General features: G+C 45.2%; 7 protein-coding genes across 7 annotated transcripts in view; 3 read left to right on the top strand and 4 right to left on the bottom strand.

The window, feature by feature from the left end:
- LOC126565385 (dual specificity protein phosphatase 3) overlaps positions 1 to 18,735 on the top strand; it is a 471,876-nt gene that overhangs the window by 90,776 nt on the left and 362,365 nt on the right. The window lies entirely within an intron of this gene.
- The window catches only part of LOC126563978 (dual specificity tyrosine-phosphorylation-regulated kinase mbk-2-like), a 114,049-nt gene that overhangs the window by 31,617 nt on the left and 63,697 nt on the right, over positions 1 to 18,735 (bottom strand). The window lies entirely within an intron of this gene.
- On the top strand, positions 348 to 2,503 carry LOC126564833 (G-protein coupled receptor 143-like). Its single transcript, XM_050221951.1, has 5 exons — positions 348 to 497; positions 1,239 to 1,660; positions 1,735 to 2,062; positions 2,134 to 2,244; positions 2,309 to 2,503. Exons 1-5 carry the CDS (start codon positions 348 to 350, stop codon positions 2,462 to 2,464), a joined length of 1,167 nt encoding a protein of 388 aa, XP_050077908.1. The 3' UTR covers positions 2,465 to 2,503.
- On the bottom strand, positions 3,578 to 12,030 carry LOC126563800 (THO complex subunit 2). Its single transcript, XM_050220543.1, has 13 exons — positions 11,869 to 12,030; positions 11,247 to 11,412; positions 10,930 to 11,183; positions 10,468 to 10,852; positions 9,232 to 10,128; positions 8,345 to 9,079; positions 7,501 to 8,094; positions 6,806 to 7,427; positions 6,308 to 6,742; positions 6,086 to 6,241; positions 5,510 to 5,550; positions 4,008 to 4,154; positions 3,578 to 3,916 (listed from the first exon to the last, which is right to left on the bottom strand). Exons 1-13 carry the CDS (start codon positions 11,919 to 11,921, stop codon positions 3,578 to 3,580), a joined length of 4,824 nt encoding a protein of 1,607 aa, XP_050076500.1. The 5' UTR covers positions 11,922 to 12,030.
- LOC126560362 (zinc finger protein 425-like) lies at positions 12,803 to 13,909 on the bottom strand. Its single transcript, XM_050216323.1, has one exon. The coding sequence runs from the start codon at positions 13,907 to 13,909 to the stop codon at positions 12,803 to 12,805; it is 1,107 nt and encodes a 368-aa protein (XP_050072280.1).
- LOC126565585 (NTF2-related export protein) lies at positions 14,516 to 15,117 on the top strand. The gene is made up of 3 exons (XM_050222777.1): positions 14,516 to 14,575; positions 14,648 to 14,734; positions 14,806 to 15,117. Exons 1-3 carry the CDS (start codon positions 14,552 to 14,554, stop codon positions 15,115 to 15,117), a joined length of 423 nt encoding a protein of 140 aa, XP_050078734.1. The 5' UTR covers positions 14,516 to 14,551.
- On the bottom strand, positions 15,494 to 17,540 carry LOC126564287 (gastrulation defective protein 1 homolog). The gene is made up of 2 exons (XM_050221289.1): positions 17,413 to 17,540; positions 15,494 to 17,351 (listed from the first exon to the last, which is right to left on the bottom strand). The coding sequence occupies exons 1-2, from the start codon at positions 17,510 to 17,512 to the stop codon at positions 15,496 to 15,498; spliced, it is 1,956 nt and encodes a 651-aa protein (XP_050077246.1). The 5' UTR covers positions 17,513 to 17,540; the 3' UTR covers positions 15,494 to 15,495.

The raw sequence follows: 18,735 nt of genomic DNA, 5'->3' as shown, positions 1-18,735 counted from the left end.
GAGATTGATAAAGGCCTCTAAACTGGCCAGACAAAACCCGGCAAACAAAAACACAAATCTCGGGGAGTGGATTACTTTTTTTTGCTGTCACGCTTCTCATCAATAGCATCATCATCCAATGATTAACTCGTGGGACTTGTTCCGAAAAAGTGATAACCAATCCCAGCAGCAGCTCCACAATCATCATCGCCACCTAGTGAACCGCACACCACAAAATGTCCACCACGGTTGCAACCGCCACTAGCGACATCGAATCGAGCAGTGTTGGCTGAAACAGCGTTGTCACCGGGTGGGCACGTTTGTAAAGGCACGGGAGGTTTTTGTGCGGACATTGGATCCCGAAAACGATGGCAGACCCAACGATACAGACGTTCTGCTGCCACAACCGGATACGATCACCACCGGCCATCAAGCTCATGTCCGAGTTCGATACGGATGGGTACATCGTGGTGTGTTTGGTATCGTCCGTGTTTGGAATAGCCGGTGCCATCTATCAGGTATGCATTAGCAGCCGCACAAAGGCACGCCGCAGTGTGTCCCCGGTGTGAGAAGCTCACCAAGTGCAATTCCCATTTCGGGTCTTTTATTTCACTACTGTACCTTCTACTATCCACCGGAAGACATACAAGCAAGCCTCAACGTTTGTCAAGTTTTGACGAGGTCATTCGTTTCATCCATTTTATCTAGTGTCTTTATCTACACGATGGTCTAGAGATGTTTTTGGTGTTTACCTTGCGTCTTATCAGAGCTATAAAAAGATATCCCCAAATGCTAGTGATTCACCAGAGATCGCACACGAAGATCATGTCTCGGTAATCAACGATCGTCAACTTTACATTCTTAGTTTCGTTTTTTGAATTCTAATCTCTTATCAAGCTTAACTCTCGAATCGATTTTAACTCGCATGCTCATTTCCTGTACAACGAGTCATGATCTCTCTCCCCTCATTAGACATGTATTATCAGCGCATTTCAGCGACTCGGTAAAGTCGAAATTAAATAAACAAAAAACAATCTTCCTTCACGAATGCGGATGCTTGTCGCTTGTTTTATATGATCAGGCTTGTATTGAGAGATCTCCGCTTGACCTAGGTTACGGCGATTTTTTGTGTGCGCGATCCTTTCTGACATAATCATCCAGCATTTTTTTGGGTAGTTGATTAGAAATTTCTCCAATTAATCCTGATGATCCTGATGTGCCCGAGGTAATAACTCCATATTCTATGTCTCGCCTCGTAGATTTGGATCCGACATGAAGATGGACCCACCCATCATGCCGTTCGGCGAAGGCGTGGCGGTGAACTTACCCTCTCGAACCAGAACCTGGGCCGACAGATCATTGTCTGGCTAGCGGTAGCTGATCTGTGTGCCTCATTAGGTGTATTCCTTCGTTCAGCTCTCTGGAAGTATATTAAGGATGTGCTACCGCCGGATAGTGATGTGGATGATACGACGAACGTGATTTTCTGTGCAGTTTCATCCGCCTGGATACAGTACTTTTACATGTGTACCTGGTTGTGGACACTTTGCTACGCTATTAACGTCCGGAGACAGCTCAGTGGGGCACGGTACGCACTTCGAACGTATCACTACTATGTGTGGAGTATATCGGCGGTACTAACTGGGGTTGGATTAACGGTGCTATACGTCCCGGATGCGGAGTAAGTAACCTCGGATACGGATGTCTTGTTTTAGACTTCCTCACTTACCCGGGCGATTTCTCTTCGTTTCACAGTTGCCACAATGTCCACGACATGACGACGGCCTACATGCGCATCCTGCCCAACTACGTGATGACTTACGGACCAATGATAGCGGTCATGGTCGCCAATCCCGTGATCTACTATCAGGCGTCGCGCGAAGTTGACCGGCAGCTTGTGGCCCGTTTCAGCCAAATGTCCAACACCGAGCGGGACCTGATGACCAAGTTTAAGCTCAAGTTTTCCCTCATCAATCTCGTATTTTACGTCTGCTGGCTTCCGAATCTGGTAAACGGTATCGTGCTGTGGACGATGTGGTACAATCTGCCCTTCTCCATGGTCATCACTGTGTGGTACATAATGGTGCGTAAGATTTTGCGGGCTACAAGGGGATTTTTTGAAGAGCAAACGATTATAAGGACTCTCTTTTACAGGCCATTACCAACCCCCTGCAGGCGTTCTTTAACTCTCTCGTCTACCAGAAATGGAACTGCCGGTTGCGATTCCGGCGTCAGGCGAGTACCGATTCCAGTGCAGAGCTCAGAGTAAGTATAAGGATTTTTCGTGAGATGATGCCCTCTTTCTTCACTAATCAACTTCTCTCCATAGCGACGCAACCGAGCCTCAATGGTTTGCAACGAAGGAACGCCCCTGTTGCAGGCAAAGACAGAATCTCCATCCGCTTCAACGCTTCACCTAAACCAACCGTCAATCGAGTTGATCCCGACACCAACGCGTAGCATCAACTCCTGCTCGCTCGTATGACGCCGGATGTGTTACTTAATGTGTCGCTTTGGACACAACACCACCACTAGAACCAATCTGATGTACTACGGAGCGGTTTCGGAGAGGAACCATGGGTTCGCGCATCTACTTTGGAGGAGATGGTTACTAAGGGTCGGAATACTTACGCTAGAATCCTTAGAGATATCTCCAACACTCACCAAGGATAGGAATAATAACTCCGAAGGGGAGCCACTGCTCGGAGACATCAGGATGTTTTATCTTAAGGAACTATTTTAAATGGGGATGGGATTCGGTTGAACCGAAACTGGTGACGTTACGGGGTCATTTAGCTCAAGTTAGTAAACGGAGCGAGTTTACTTAAAAATGCACACTTAAAATACCAAATAAATGAGAAGAAAGGGAAAAAGCCAGTACTTTAAGTCTTTAAACCCTAGAATGTTTATCGTTTTATTATAGTAGTTCCTCTACGCTCATTACATCGTGTGTACTTGTCTAGCTTAAAATATACACCCTTTCACTACTCTGATTACTTCCTCCGTACCTTTTTTGTAGTAATGGTTGTGTGTCGAGACTTCAACTGCTCGTGTCTCTTAACTCAAGAGGTAAAATTGAACTTTACCCAATATTTCTCCTTCCCTGAACGCGATATAAACGGATGAAGATCAATTAAAATACGACGAGTTGTACGTTGAATTGGTGAATTCCCGAGGATCGTGTCCTAAGGATTTTTTTCTGCCAGATCGGGGGTCCGCGAGTATCCACTCATCCACTATCTAGTGCATAGACAATCGAATTCTAAGTTACACAACAGGAAACGTACGATATACCGCATAAAAAACGGGATCCATTTAATACAACTTTACTTAACTTTACACAGTAATAATCAACTATAAAGCTCTCACAATGTAGAGGGCGGTGCACACTTGCCAATCAAGTTCAAACAAAATCAGAATCTGCAAAACAATCAGTACACCTCGAAGGGTTTTTTTTTCTTAATTTAAAATAATTTCAATCGCTCCATATTTCTATGCCCTTATTTTCGGTGCCTTCGGTGTGAGTGATCTTCGCTTTACTGTTCTGATTTTCTTTTTACATCAACTCCTAACCTGTAGTAGGTGCCTCTCTACTTCACTAATAGCCCGAACGTGTGCGGGAAGTCTTCGTAAAGTACTGCTTCTCGCCCCGATCCAATCCACGATCGTGTGATCGTTCGCGGTGATCCCGCAACACACTGCCACTACTTCCTCCACCACCACCGCCACCTCCGCTGCTACTACTCGGATAGTATGAGGGTGATGCTTCCCGCAAATGGTAATGATGATGCTTGTCCCGGTGCGAGGAAGAAACGGACATCAGTGCCAGATCGGCATCATTGTCACCGTTTTGATGGGAAAGTAGTTTGCTCGCTTTTTCCTCCTCCCGGCGTAACCGTTTGTCCGTTAGGAGTGATTCTTCCGGATTGCGTTCCTGCTGAAAATAAAATTTGCCCAAAAAAGGTCATTCTCGTCAATATCGTTTTCAAGGGATGAGGTTGATGTTGGTGATAGGTCCCGCGTCATACCCGTTTGCGTCCCAGCTTACGCTCCTTGCGGAGTTCCTTTTCCTCGTCAGTCTTGTCGCGCTTTTCCTTCGTTTTGCTGCTGCGCTCCTTTTTCGACTCGGACAATAGGTGCTGGCTGGAACTGCCGATACCATCATCATGCTTGCTCTGTGATTTGCCCGACAAAAAATAAGGATGATTATAATGAAATTAATAAATTAATTAATAAAATTACACTGGAGGAGATCTTCCTTCACTTGGCGGATTATTAGGTAGTGTTTGTCTCGTTCGCAACCGATCAGTAGCAATCAGGTTTATCTGTAAATATTATTCGTCCTGACCCAGGTGTCTCATAGTGAGTAGGACAAGAAAATGTGAGAGACAGAGCGACATGACCGCCGATAAGCATGATTTAGCAGTTGTTCTCATTCGCTTGTTCCACTTTTTTACCAATACCATAATTGTTTAACTTAAAAACTGAAAGGATTCCCTCAATTTAATTTTGCCCTCCTACAATTGGTAGCACACATTAAACGAAAGATACGGTTGAATAATGAATTGCAGGGTATCAATAAATATTCTCGCACGCTCGTATACATACCTCTGAGGGACCGGATTGTATCTGTACTACTAGAACACACACAACGAATCTCTCGATTATTGACAGAATTTTGCACTGTTTTTTGCTAACCCATTATCACACACTTCTAGAAATTCTAGTTCTGCACTCTGTTGCACCAAACGAAAACCGTCACAGTGGATGAAAAGATTGAGAGAAGTGCATCTTTCTAGTACAGGGTCTTACTTGTTAACGCATGTTGTTCCCAATTCATTCCAAGCTCTCTGTGTGCCGTGCAGGTTCAATCCTGCCGTTAAGCGTTGCGCAGATAGGACTATCCGGACACCTCCTTCACGCGTTGAATGTATCGCGCACTTCTCGGTAGTAACTTCACATGCAAAACACACCCTTAAAACTTGAGACTCGCACCAAACGATCATCCATTTGCGAAGAGGAGTGGAAGACATTTGTAGAAGAACGCCGTGCTTCTGCATCTCAAAGTTGCTCGTACAAAATGCAACAAATTTTCCCCACTCGGAAACCAATTGGTTGTTGGTGTAGCAAATAAAGAGAGTCGTTGGAAAATGTGTCGTCTAGAGAGAGTTCGGGGATTTTTCTTTTTTTTTTTGTTCTTTTCACGGTGGTATTAGCTTATCCATCATCTTACACACATGGGCGTTGAAACAACAAAACCCCGGTGAAACAGAGGGGCAGTTGATGACGCGGTGTGGTCTTAATCTTTCTCTCTCTCTCTCTCTTTCTCTCTCTTATATAAGCTGCCATCATCACAATCTATCTGTGTTTCTCTGTGGGGTATGTGTGTGTTTGTTGGTTGCTCTTGCTGATATCATTATCCTCTCGGGAGATCGAGATGTCCTTGTTCTTGCCTTCCTGGTTTGCACCTTTCGAGTTTGCGAAGAGACCGCGGCCGTTACCGACCGTTTGACACCTCCAGTATACTAACCTTCGAGGAACTAGAGCCTTCCAGCTTGCGGCGCTTCATCTCTGGAAGAGGTATAGGGAAGAAAAGAAATGTAATGGTTAGTACAAGGCGCAAAGCAATGGAATTTTGTAGATGTTCAATTCGCGGATAAACACCATTACGGAAAACTAGGAGAAGATAGCAGAACAACTACTCCTGTTTAGCTACATCTTTGAAGATTTATATTGTTTTGTTCCAAATTGTTGGTATAAAGACGATGGTCAACATCACATATTAGATAAAGGATGGATAAAGGATGGAAACCACAGTCGTCTAAATAGAGCTTGAATTATCGTTGAAATCGTCCGTAATATTGATAATTCCACAAGAATGCCTCCGAACTAGCCTGTTTGTAAACTCTTATTTGGTAGGTATTAGGACAAGGACTAAGGAAGAAGAGGAGGTCGCATGCATGTGACCAAAGACCAAAACGCATCAAGCCAAAGGTGTTTACTAATGTATAATAAAATAAGTAAAATCATAAGTATCAAACTCGCGAAGATTATCACAATTTCAATTCCCTCATTAGGCTTTGTACATGGAGAAAATCCCATTTACCTCTATCATGTTCTGGTGGATCCTGACTGCGTCGCGTGCTGCTGTGCTGCTGCTCGTTGCTAGAGTTGGACACCGAGCTTAAATCCCTCTCACTGCGATCCCTTGGCGCTAGGTCTCTCTCGCTGGTTCTCGATTCACGCTCGTGGTTGTAATGATCTATTAGAATCAATATTTCAAATCTTTAGACCATGCTCTTGCACTCCCATAACGCCACTAGCTTACCTCGCTTATCCCGTCGCTTCTCCTTCTCCCGTTTACGATCCGTCTGTAGTGCGGCAACAGCGGCAGCCGCTTCCTCGCGCTCCCGCTCCTTTTCCCGTGCTCGCTCCTCACGCTTGATCTCTTTCGAAGATTTTTCCCGCGTCATCGAGACGGAAGATTCACGATTGGATGAAGAGGATCCTCCTCCGATGTTTTCCCGCGATCCAGATGATGTTGTGGACGAAAGTTCCTTCTTGACTGTGTCTCCTACGCGATGATGATCGTTGCTATTTCCACCACCACCACCGATGCTACCGTTCGACGTTGCACCTATTGAGCTAGAGGATGAAGAAGAGATTGAGTTTCCACCCGGTGCGCTACCGATTGTACCGTTCGATGGGCCAGAATTGTTGCTTCCACCACCTCCAGCGCCCTGTCTTGTACTGCTCTGTCCACCTAGTAGCAAAAAAATCGATTAGTATTTTTAGGCGTTCAGGCTAGTCCGAAGTCTATCCTCACCTTTAACATCATTCCCATTAACGGATGATTTCGTGCTCTGCTGCTGCTGTTGCTGATCAACTGCGGTGGTTGTTGTTGCCGCAGTAGATGCCGCCGCCTTAAACGTCTTCTCCGGTACCTGATGGAAGTCGGATTCCAACATCATTTGACCCGCCTTTGCCTTTAGCTGACCGATGTAGCTCGACGCAAGGACGAACAGGTCCTGCCGCTGGTTCTTCTCCTCCTCGCGTACCTTCTCCACCTTCTTCTCGAGAATTTGCGACAATTTGGTCAGCACCGGGAAGTGAGGTAAAATGCGCATCAGAATAATCAGCGAATTGCGGATCTGCATGTAATCCTTCGAGTCGAGACAGAACACCATCGCTTTGGTAATTTTGTAGTGCCACTTGTGGCACACATGCCGATAGTTTTCGTAGTTTACATGATCGATCGCTTCCGAGTATTGGTTGCTGACGCGGAACTTGGTCACGAAGCCTGGGTAGTTGGCACACTCCTTGTTGAAGGTGGCTTCATCCGAATGCCAACGCATAACCGTTTCCAGCATCGCGCACAAGAACCGTCCGTAGCGGGTCGCTTCATTCTCCGTGCAGGAGGTGACCGAGTACGTAATGTCGCAGAATATCTGTCCGGGAAGAAGGGTTCAAGAGTTACAAATGATTTCAAATTTGATTTCCGACAACAACAAAAATACGCACCCGATCGTAACACAGCAGAGTGGAAAAGTTGGCCGTTTTCAAATTGTGGATGGTGTGCACAAATTTGGCACAGTAGATCGCATCCAGCGCAGTGAATGTGCAGCGCGGAAACAGGCAAAGCTGCAGGAACTGGGTGATGGTTTCGTTCTTTGCCGATTTTGCCGAACGCGACAGGAACCAGAAATCTTTCTCGTTCGTCAATCGATGCATAATCTTATCTACATGCTCCTGCTGCTTCTTACGCTCGTCCTGCAGCTTATCCATCAGCGCAACGTACCGTTCCTGCTCCTTTTTGTTTTTGGACGCATTCTGATCTTTCGATTCCATTACCGCCATGGAAAGCTGCTTGAGTTTGCTAATTTCGCGCTGATAACTTTCCATCGGCACCTGCAAATCGTACATCGATAGGGACCAAAAGCTGACCAAAAACTGAGGACTAATATCTTCCCATATCTTCGGTGGATGCAGTGGACGAACGGATTCGATCACCGGATTCATGACCTGTGCCGTTGCTTCGAGATATTTGGCCATCTTTTGTGAGGTCGATAGTTTTTTCCCGTTCGGTTCCGCCTTACGCAGCTGGTCGTATTTTTGCTACAAAATAAAAGATAAAGTAATTAGCAAGGAAACATCTTTTCTCTCTCTCTATCCACGTAAACTAGTGATGAGAATAATAACTCTTTTCAAGTAATTCACTCTTACTCACTCCCCACTGGTATTTAATTTTTCTTAACAACACTTTTCTGGGATTCGAATCGTTTGTTTAAATCATTCATTAGACGGGAATATTTAAATCACTCGCTCATTCCTACTCAGTACGGATCACGCTAGCTTGGATACTTACATTGATTGCATGGGAAAACATTGGCCGGGCAAGGAAAAATGCCACATCCGAATGTATGTGGTACTTCTGTAGCATGTTGTGTATGGTCGGCAACCGCTCAACATACTCCTCCACGGAATACGTCGACCCGAGGAACGTCCCGAATTGTACCAAAGTATCCTGACACTGATCGTACAGCTTGCCCACCAGTTTCAGATGACTTTGAGCCGTCTCGCGATAAATCACGCAATGCTTCTGCTGCGCTATCAGCAAACACAACGCAACCGCAAGATCATTGCTCGCCAGCGCTTCCTTCAGCCGCTGTGAAGATTTTTTCGTGTTGCGGACCTGACTAAAGTAGCCAGCCTCCCCACGCAACAGCTCACCACCGCACATCGCCTGTAGCTGCTCGTTCGTCATCTCCTCGGCCGCCTCAATGCCGGCCATCTTTTGGACCACCTCCTTCAGGATGAGCAGATCGAGGCTTTTGTGTGATTTCAGCTGATTCGCCACATACTGTAGCAAACCGCTCAGCTCGATGTTATATTTCTTATAGATGGCACCGCAAAAGTTGGCCAAACTTTGCAACCACAGCGAGATGCTGGTACCATCGTTTTGCATCGGATTTCGATCAACCTGCTCGAGCGCTTCGATCAGACAGTAGCCGAGCACGTCGTACGACAGTGAGGTGAGATACTTGAGCGAATCGACGACCGGTGCTATCAGATTGTCGTAGATCTGTATCTGCAGTAGAATCTGTGGTGGAAATTGTGGGACGAGAATAAATTTGAAATCATACCAGCAAACTAGTGTTGGCTTAATTGTTAAAATGGAGATTCAGATTCATTCAGATCTATGAATCTGAATCAGATTCGTCCACTGTTAACAGCGAATTCCATTCTACTTACGTATTCAAATAGGAATCCGGGCGAACAGTGGCTCAGCTTTCCGATCAACCTGCCCACCGGTTTACTATTCTCCTTGCTAACGCGCTTCATTAGTGCTTTGATTTGCTTTTGAGCTGTTCCGCGCCTATGAATCAGCTGTGGCTGCAGCTGAAACGTATCATTCTTCCAGCGCGCGTACAAGCTGTACCGATACTGGTACGGATACAGCTTCACGATGGACCAAATCTCTTCCGCCACACAGCAATTGCAATCCATGTACGCCAGCGCAGGCAGCACGGACGAATCCAGCAGTGACAGAATGTCATAGTACAGCTGCTCATGTTCCGTCGAGGTGCCGCCCGGTGCCGGTGGATTCAGTGGATCCACATTCATATCGGTCAGAATGACACGCATGAGACGCAGCAACTTGTATAGCAGAACCGAATCGTAGTGCAGCGATGGCCCTAGCGCGGTAAACATCGGGAATGCATGTAAACGTAGCTTGGTCAGCGTTGTAACGGGTGGTGGTGCGAGTTTGTTCAGCACACCGTAAGTCGAAATGGCACGACCCTTTATATTGGCCGGCAGGGCACACTTTAGCCGGTAGACGGGCTCAATTATCATGTGCAGCAAGCGGCACAATGCTAGAGCAATCGGTTCGTGTACCATTACCGATTGGTCCGGCAGTTTACGGATTAGCTGCTGGGCCGTGCTCCAGTCACCGATCGTTAGCAACGCTTCGCAGAGACCCCACTTCTGGTTAAGCGCATACTTTTCCGGTGCCGTTTCAAACTCGGGCTCCTGTTCCGGTTCCTTGTCTTTGTTGGTAAGGATAACGTTCAGCTTCCGGACGTACTCTTTCGCCTGCGTCATTTCCGCCTCCCAGTCCGCTATGATTGTTTTGTCTGGTGGATTTAACTGGGGAGGTTAAGGGAGGAAGAAGATGCAATTAGAGACATAAAATCCGAACTAATTTGGAGTGATTAATCCGAAGTAATCTCCGATACTAACTACCAATTCAACTGCGGACTGCACTGTGGAATAAATTGTAGGTTACTCTTGGTCATAGTAATTCAGAGTAACCTTCAATTGATTCCGCAGTGCACACCGGAGTTGAATCCGGTCAACTCCGGAATCGAGGTTACTCCAAACGTATCGAGTATCAAGGTTACTCCAAACTACTCCGGAATGATTACTTCAAATTCGGATTAATCCGATTATGGGAAAAATAAGGATTTACTCAACACTACTACCTACCCAAGCATATATATCGTCCAGCTTGATAACACGGTGCTGCAGCAGCAGTGCGGTAACTTTAAACAACGAACCCGGCGTTTGCACATCCGCAAAGTACCGATACTTGTAGCCGAGCACTTCGCAGATAATGTTGCCATCGTTAATGTAAGCCTGCAGCAACGGGATGAAAATGCGTTCCTGTTCCGGGCGCGCTTCGAACGATTCCAGTATGATGTCCAGCACCCGGTTCGGGTCGAGATTGAAGCAACCGATCAGTGATTTGATTATTTCCAACACATTCTGTACCGTCAGCGTATCCTGATTAAATTCCTGATTCAGTTCCGTGATGAGCTTCGCATAGCCTTCGCTTTCCTCGCGGAACAGATTGAATCGACGTTGCTTGTAACTGTGTGGGGGAAATTTTATTATTCCAGTTAAGGATTCGATTTTGCAAACAGATCACAATGGACAGATAATACTTACTAGAGCTTTGTTTTCACTTTGATAAATCGTGTGTAGAAACTACGATTCTTGATTGTGCCCACGTCCTGCAGTGTATCGATCTCCAACCGTTCCTTTAGCAGCTTTTCCGACAGAAACCTTTCCGTTTCCTTCACGATATAGCAAAACATAGATCGTTCCTCGCTCGGCGGTGCATCACCACCGGTGCCGGTAGTTTCCGCGTCGAAGATCCCGATCACATCCAACAGTATCGAGGGAACGTCATTATGGAGGCTCTACAAAGAAAATGAGGAACGAATGAATGACTGACGTACGTTTTGTGTCCATTCAACACTTACCACAAGCTCTCCGAGCATCTGCAGTACGCTGTCCTTCTTCAGCTGACCGTGAATGCCCCGCGAGATGAGCTCGTAGATCGCTCGGGAGATGCCATTCTTGCGCTCGTTCTTCCCAAACAGTGGGCTCTGTTGGTCGTCCTTCAGGAGTGCCTTGCATTGCTTCAAGCTAGGGTGTCCATCAGTCCGGGAAGGGAGATAAACAAACGACCAAGAACATTGAACATACGCACTGTGTATTAGTGATAAGGTGTGGTGTGAGTGAGGAATCGGAAAAGAAGGATGGAGGAAGCCGCATCAGCACGACGCAATCCCGCGCTTGGTCGGATGGGGTACGCCCAAATTGGTTTCCATTGCTTGTTCCGTCCGCCGGCATTCACTAGGAAAATGGAGCACATCGATCATCCCGGGGCAAAAATACGGGTTCGATTGGGCCTTCACGTAAGCGAATTTCATCACTTTGACGTTTTCACATGGCGCTCGCGATGGACAGCACACGAGTGAAAGACGGTAAGGGGGAGAATTTTTTGCTTGCAATGGCACGGTTCCACCAAACACGACGCACGAAGCAGAGATGTGCAGCCGGCATGTGTGCCCCGTGACATCATGGCGGAACGATATTTACAACTCGGATTTTCCGCTTCTTTCCCACAATTTCCAAACTTCGGCGTTGAACATGTTTTCGTCAATGGAGTGAAATAACACGGACGACTCGGCCAGCACGGCATCCGTCCGCAAGCACTTTGTTTATAAAAATGGCAAATTGGAAAATGGCGTCGATTGTCAAGCGCTCGATCCGGGGAAGATTGTAAACGCAAACTTACCTGTCAACGGTGGTTGGAGCATTTGCGCTCGATGTTCGAAAATAACCGTTTAGGGAGTGGAGTTTAAAAATACTGTTGAATTGTATTTCAGGAGGGATTCTTTTTGTATATTTTAAACTAAATATTTTTGATGATAAGGACATGAATGGGAGCAGTTGCATAAAAAAATACGTCCAGTTTATTTTACACGGCGGAGACACACCGGATGCGAGGTCTTATGTTACTGTTTCGATCACAAGGATAATCGATCTGGAATTCTGCAGCTGGTTCCTTAGTGCGTTTGATCAGAATTTTGCCTATTACCTGGATGGATCTAGATTAGTTTCTACTGATGGACCTTGGTTTTATTACTAAACAATCGAGGCGATGGGTGTTTTCAAACATAAAGCAAAACATGCATAAAAACAGATTCGATATGTGTTGGGGATCGCCTTTCTAGTGTGTAATTTGTTACTTTTTTGTTCAGAATTGTTAAAAGTGTCATGTCTGTCACAAAATGTGTCATTAGTTTGGATTTGTCTGAACCGCGGTACGATCCATTGCTACGTTTGCATAAAATGTGTCGTTAATGTTTTGATAGGTGCGCTGGTCAGTGTTTGAATGTTCATGCTTAAGCGTGCGCTTGGAAAAATTAACTGATTGTGCATTATTTCCGTTCTTCCTAATACAGGTTATTTATTGAATTGAATTGATGAATTTCTTAATTTGTAAGTAATGCTTGTCTTATGCAAGCGGCTAGACAGTACTGTGACGGCGGCTGTGCCTATTCAAGCAGTACTTGGTGGTAAATGATTTACGGCAACTATCACAACGGAACGCACCATTATGCGATGCCAGATGTTCCTTAATCTTGTTAGGCCGAAATGTTTTCTTACAAATAGGACACTCTTTCCGCTGGTGCATCTTGCGATGATTGTGCAGCTTGGCCGCACTGGGATAGGCAAGACCACACTGTTCGCACACCAATACCGACTGCTTCACCGTCGAATGTTTCACCCTTTTATGGCGCGTTAAAATACTGGCCGATGCGAACGATCGATTGCAAAGATCGCAATAGTGTGCCTGCTGATGGATGGCAATGTGTCCTTGCAGAATCATACTCGGTACCTGCTGCATACAAATCGGACATTGCCGGCGTTTGTGCTGCTTACGATGGCACGATAGTTGCGTTTTGTTAGTAAACTTTCGATCGCACATACTGCAGGAAAACGTTTCATCGCCCGATTGTGTTTTGGTCGCGTGGCGTAGATCCTTGTGCGATTGCAAGCTGTTAAAACTGCCGAACGGAGCTTCACAGATGTCACACCGGAACTTGGCTTCGTGTGCGGCCAGATGTACCTTGAAGGAGGCTCTTTTTAACGATTTCTTGCATATTGGGCACTCGCTTATTTTGTGCATACGCATATGGTTTTTTAGCTGTACCCGTGTCACAAACGATCGCTCACACTGATCGCACGCGATCGATGCGACAGCCTTTGAACTTGGTTGAGATTTGATGGCAGAAGTTTCTTCAGTATCTGAGCTTACTTCGTCCGATGAGTTGTCGATGAGCGTGCCCGGGGAAGCTTTGTCTGCGGTGTTGGCATAGTTTTCTTCATCATTTGCTGTATCAGTGTACTCTGTAATAGTGTATTCTTCTGTCTTAATGGAATCAGCAAGATCATCAGCTGTAGTTGTTTCGATCGTGATATCTTCGTAATGTGGTTCTAGTTTGACTTGAGGAGGAGGATATAATATTTCAACATCCGATGATTCGTCTAAAGCTTTACTGGCGTTTATAGAGTCTATTGTTTTGCTTTTCAACGTCTCACGTTTGCGACCGCCAATTCGGGAGCTCGCCATTACGCGACACCATGTCTTTCTGCACAATTCGGTTTAGGAAGATCTGTTTGATCTGAAACATGACACGGTTTTCGTTAATAAATAATATTTAATGCCCGGTAATTCACAAACCGAAATCAAAATCTCTTACTATGATTATTTTGTGTTCATGGACGATAAGAAAAGGGACACCGGAGAAAATAAGCCACAAGAAAAAGGATACTTTGCTGAAACTACAAAGAAACTGGCGATCCTTTGTAAATTTTGTTTATTTACATTGCATTTCCTGCAGCACGGGGAACTCCACAACACAAAGGGAACTCCAATGGATAAATTAAATAATTTTTTTTTTTTAAATTCGTGAAATGAAAATTTCACATAGAAAATTTCAATCTGTTGAAATAGATGCAAAACTGTAAAAAATCTCAAATTTACGATTTTAACTTTTTCTCCTTTGCACCGTTTAGGTAGCTTGTAAATTGCCTCAGGTTCTCAAAAAGCAATTTCAAATGAGTGTTTCAATATGTACCAGATCGCACTGTCCTAATCTGTCAAACGTCAAAGCAATGTAAACAACACAAATCGTGTTTATTACCGGCATTAGTAACGCTGCGCTTGCCGATATCCTTTATTTTCCGTTGCAAAAATCGCTGCAAATTCAGCATGGCTTCAGCAAAAATTGATAACGTAAGCAATTCCAGTAAGATAAAAATAAGAAAGTTGTGTTTGAGGTGTAAGTTTGCCGTTTCTTTATTGTAGGAAATGCGTACCAAAATCGACACAGTCTGCACAACAGCGGAGGCGTTCGTAAAGCTATACTACGATCATGTGGATAAAAAGCGTCAGGTAATGTAGACTGGTTTATTTCGTTGCAAAGTCGTCATGCGCTAATGAAAGTATTCTGCTTCTCTTCACAGCACATGGCCCCCCTGTACATGGACACCGGGCTCCTCGTGTGGAATGGTAACGGTGCGAAGGGGAAGGACGAAATACAAAAATATTTCCATGACTTACCCCGTTCGGAACACACGATCACAACGATTGATGCACAGCCCATCGTAGACGATGCCGTATCATCACAGCTAACCTTCGTGATGCAGGTTTCCGGCTCGGTAAAGTTTCACGATAATCCATCGAAACCATTCCAGCAAACGTTCATGATAACGGCCCAGGGCGACAAGTGGAAAATCGTGTCGGACTGTTTTCGGCTGCAGGATGGAATTTTGTAGTGGTTGCGTGACTTCAGGGTGTCATTTATGTTTTATTTTTTCATTAGAAATACATTTTTTGAACCTTTAATTGAATGAACACCTAAACGGGTTTGTTTTTCACTTTTATTTTTTAATAACATTTAATATATTGAAGCTATAATCTTGAAACTTTTGGTCTGCCTGTAGTATTTGCATGAAATTTTCACAAAAGAGAAAACTATTGGCTGCTGAGCTAGTAACATTAAAAAATATTTTGTTTTTTTTTTTATTGTTACATCGTTGTTTATTGTTAAAGTAGGGTTGTATTTCTGGTCGTAGAAACGTGGGTTAACGCACACAAACGGAATAAGATAAATGGTTCTTTTATCTACACTCTTAACCTATTATGATGTCGATTTACTGTTCTGTTTTTGTTTTTTTCGCTTCCGGCTCATCCTCGCTGTTAAAAATGGGCTTCGGTTGCGTTTTCGCGTAAGCCGGTGCAATCCAGTAAGGATTTTCGGCCGCTTCCTTGGCGTATTTCAGGATGGCCTCGCGCGGATCCTGATCATCCTCAACGCGCTTGCTTAAACCTAAATTTCGTATCACGTACGACGAGAGCGTACCACCGGAACTAGCCACACGTCCACCCTGACCACTGGTAATCGGTAGATCGGGTCGTTTCGATTTAACCGGATCCAATCGATCCTTCTCCAGCTTCTTACGCACTGAGCGGGTCTTTTCCTGCCGGAACATTGGTAACGCGTGCGGCGTAATAATTTGTGTTGTACCAACAATTTCCGACTCTTTCTTCTTCCGATGTGTCCTAACGACACACAGTTTGGCACCACGCATACTACGCTTCTCGTCGTACAGTCCGCGAATAACCCCATTACCACAGCCGACAAATATTTGGTTCAGCTTCGGATGCCACAGCGTGCGGATCACGTGTGAATCGGTAATCGGAAGCTTTGCAACCACATCGAACGTTTTCGTATCATACACAAACAGGTGTGCCTGTTTGGCATCTTTCGGCAGGGATTCCCCGGTCAGTATCATGGTATCGTCCGGACTAAAGCAACAGTCGGTCGTATCGTACCGGCTGAACAATCCATCAAACACGTGCAGTGGCTTCTTAAACGCACGCATATCCCACAGCTTAAGCGTTTCGTCCATCGACCGAGAAGCCAGCTGGAAGCCAGAGTAAGAAAACACTACCGCAGATATATCGGATCCCTTGCTGTGTGCATCCCGGATACAGTGTGTCGTGTGGACGAACATTTTCCGCGTGTCCCACGTTTGCAGCGATCCATCGCTGCATCCGGCCGCAATCAGTGTGCCGTCCCGATTATACGCACAGGTCGTGGGAATTGTTTTCAACCCACCCTGGGCGCGAGTTTTAATTACGGCCCTCTGTTCCTTTGTCTTCGCAAACACCCAAGTGCGGAGCGTTGAATCCATACCGCTCGTAAGGAACTCTTCCCGCCGCACCGGACTCCAGCAACCACTGGTCAGCCCCGCAATGTGGCCCTTCGTTTTCGACATATCTGCAATGTACTGATCACCCTTCACGCACTCCATCTTCTCGAACCCATCCCGATCGAGCACTTTCGCTTGAGAACTGCCCGAGACGACCAGCATCATATCGCCCGAAAACGAGTAGGATAGATTGCGGATCGGATGGTTTTCGCACGGTTGCAACGAGCGGAAACTTTTCATCGATTTGTCCATACCGGAAAAGTCCCAAAAGTTGAGATTATAATCCATCGAGCCGGATGCGAGCCGCACACCGGACGGATCACTGGCGAGGGCAATGACCGCTTTACTGCCATGCCGCATTTCGACCTCGTGTGAGTGGGGTAGCTTATTTATCGGTGCATCTTCATCAAACTCATCGTCGTCATCGTCCTGCTCATCATCATCCGAATCTTCCGCTTTGTTGACTGTCTTCCGTCGATTCTCATTCACATCTCCAGCGGTAGCTGGTACTGGACCAATCACATCTTCATCATCGTCCTCATCATCCTCATCTTTCTTATCGCCACCCGCTTCAATGATAGCTTTCTCATCCACTACTGCTTTCGGTGCGTTTTGTTTGGCCTTCTGAATCATTTCATTGATATCGAACTGTTTTGCTTGCTTTCGACCGAAGCCCGATATTCCCATCACTTCCTGCAGCTTACTGTTGTCTAACTCTTCCGAAATTTGCTCGACTGGATCGTCTTTGGCACTGTCCTTACGCCCGAACGATCCAAACCCGGATACGGTGGCATCTGAAACAGAAGGAACAGGCTAGTAAAGCAGTTTAATACACGAACAATGTCTTAAACCTACCAGTAGATGATGAAGCTGTTTCTACACTTTCCGTTGAGCTAGCGGATGGGGCAGAAGATTTGAGATTTATTTTGCCAAACGTTATTTTTCCTCGATTCATTTTGTTTCGGTTGAAGAAGGGTGGATTTTTCGGTAAAATTGTGTTTATCAACAAATCGCTTGGCTGTCAAAAGCAAATGCAGGGGTTGTCGTTCGTTTACGGGTAGTTGCTATGTATATAGTACTGAGTTTACTACTCAAAACAGAGTAATATTGAAATTTGAATACTTTAGCAACGTTTGTTGGTTGGTTTGTGCTGGAATGAAATCTAGATTACTTCCGAGCTCTTTTGAGTTGTATTTTTCTTTTCAGCAGTTGAGTTTTACACCACATAGTAAAAAAACATCATAGATAACATAAAAAAATGTTAGAACGTACGTACACAATCACTTCCCATTCTTCGGTACTGAAATGGGTCCCCCGAGACTCGTATCTGGGAGCTTTGGGGACCATCATCATCAAGTCAATCAAGATTCTGGAATATGCTGGTGTCATACACCTCTGAGATATATTTTTTTATCATATGTTTGTAAGGACAATCGATGATTCGCTACAATAACGAGCTCTATGAGCTGTGAGGTGATCTCCAGGTCACCGATGGGTTGGTAATGTCATGAAAATAGCACCGGACCGTTCTGCCCATAAAGTCTTTGCAGATTTTGAAAGGCCGGGATATCGGATTTGTGGATAACGGTGCTCGATTGTAAGCGTTATCGTGGACTTCTGTAGCACCACAATCAATATCCCTTGTTTTATAGCTAATAAGGAAGGTAATAATACTTCAACTTTTAGTACCTGATGCGAATCGTATGGAACAGGGCTTCGACAACAAAAATGTCTGTTTTCCAGATATCCAAAAAAACATCGAAAGAACCTCCACAGGGAGCATAGATAAGAGAAGTCCAGTCCACGGATCGGTTTCATACCAAGCAGCATGGATAAACCCTTTTCCCGAACTTCCACTATCTTCCATTCCATCCTAAAAGTCATTTCAATTTTTACGACCCACCCTTACCGTAACCTGTGCAACCCCAACGGTGGCACATTTCACGATGACAACCAACAGTTTGGAGTACATTTGCATTTCGTTCGTGCGTACTTTACGAGCACTTTATAGCGGGTGTGTTTTGCATCTTTCCATCAAAAAAAAAAAAAAGAAACTGAGAACAAGATATGGCTTTTCTTGGCGTATGTATCGGAGCAATTAATCTTCACCTTGGAATTGTAAAAGGGAAATGTTGGAAACAAAATTCCAAAGTTTTGCCAGAGCAGAGACTGGTGGTT

The sequence above is a fragment of the Anopheles maculipalpis genome, chromosome 3RL (assembly GCF_943734695.1).
Source record: "Anopheles maculipalpis chromosome 3RL, idAnoMacuDA_375_x, whole genome shotgun sequence".
Taxonomy (NCBI): Eukaryota; Metazoa; Arthropoda; class Insecta; order Diptera; family Culicidae; genus Anopheles; species Anopheles maculipalpis.
Note: the sequence above shows the minus strand (reverse complement) of the source record. Positions and strands in the feature narration are given on the sequence as shown.

Excerpts from the sequence above, each read along its gene's own strand:
- LOC126564833 (XM_050221951.1), top strand. The coding sequence starts at position 348 with ATGGCAGACCCAACGATACAGACGTTCTGCTGCCACAACCGGATACGA. Across the intron at positions 498-1,238 it reads TAGCCGGTGCCATCTATCAG|ATTTGGATCCGACATGAAGA; the intron begins GTATGCATTAGC and ends CTCGCCTCGTAG. Across the intron at positions 1,661-1,734 it reads CTATACGTCCCGGATGCGGA|TTGCCACAATGTCCACGACA; the intron begins GTAAGTAACCTC and ends TTCGTTTCACAG.
- LOC126563800 (XM_050220543.1), bottom strand. The coding sequence starts at position 11,921 with ATGTTCAACGCCGAAGTTTGGAAATTGTGGGAAAGAAGCGGAAAATCC. Across the intron at positions 4,155-5,509 it reads AAGGCTCTAGTTCCTCGAAG|AGCAAGCATGATGATGGTAT; the intron begins GTTAGTATACTG and ends GGCAAATCACAG. Across the intron at positions 3,917-4,007 it reads GTAAGCTGGGACGCAAACGG|CAGGAACGCAATCCGGAAGA; the intron begins GTATGACGCGGG and ends TTTTATTTTCAG.
- LOC126560362 (XM_050216323.1), bottom strand. The coding sequence starts at position 13,909 with ATGGCGAGCTCCCGAATTGGCGGTCGCAAACGTGAGACGTTGAAAAGC.
- LOC126565585 (XM_050222777.1), top strand. The coding sequence starts at position 14,552 with ATGGCTTCAGCAAAAATTGATAAC. Across the intron at positions 14,576-14,647 it reads CTTCAGCAAAAATTGATAAC|GAAATGCGTACCAAAATCGA; the intron begins GTAAGCAATTCC and ends TCTTTATTGTAG. Across the intron at positions 14,735-14,805 it reads ATGTGGATAAAAAGCGTCAG|CACATGGCCCCCCTGTACAT; the intron begins GTAATGTAGACT and ends TTCTCTTCACAG.
- LOC126564287 (XM_050221289.1), bottom strand. The coding sequence starts at position 17,512 with ATGAATCGAGGAAAAATAACGTTTGGCAAAATAAATCTCAAATCTTCT. Across the intron at positions 17,352-17,412 it reads AACAGCTTCATCATCTACTG|ATGCCACCGTATCCGGGTTT; the intron begins GTAGGTTTAAGA and ends CTTCTGTTTCAG.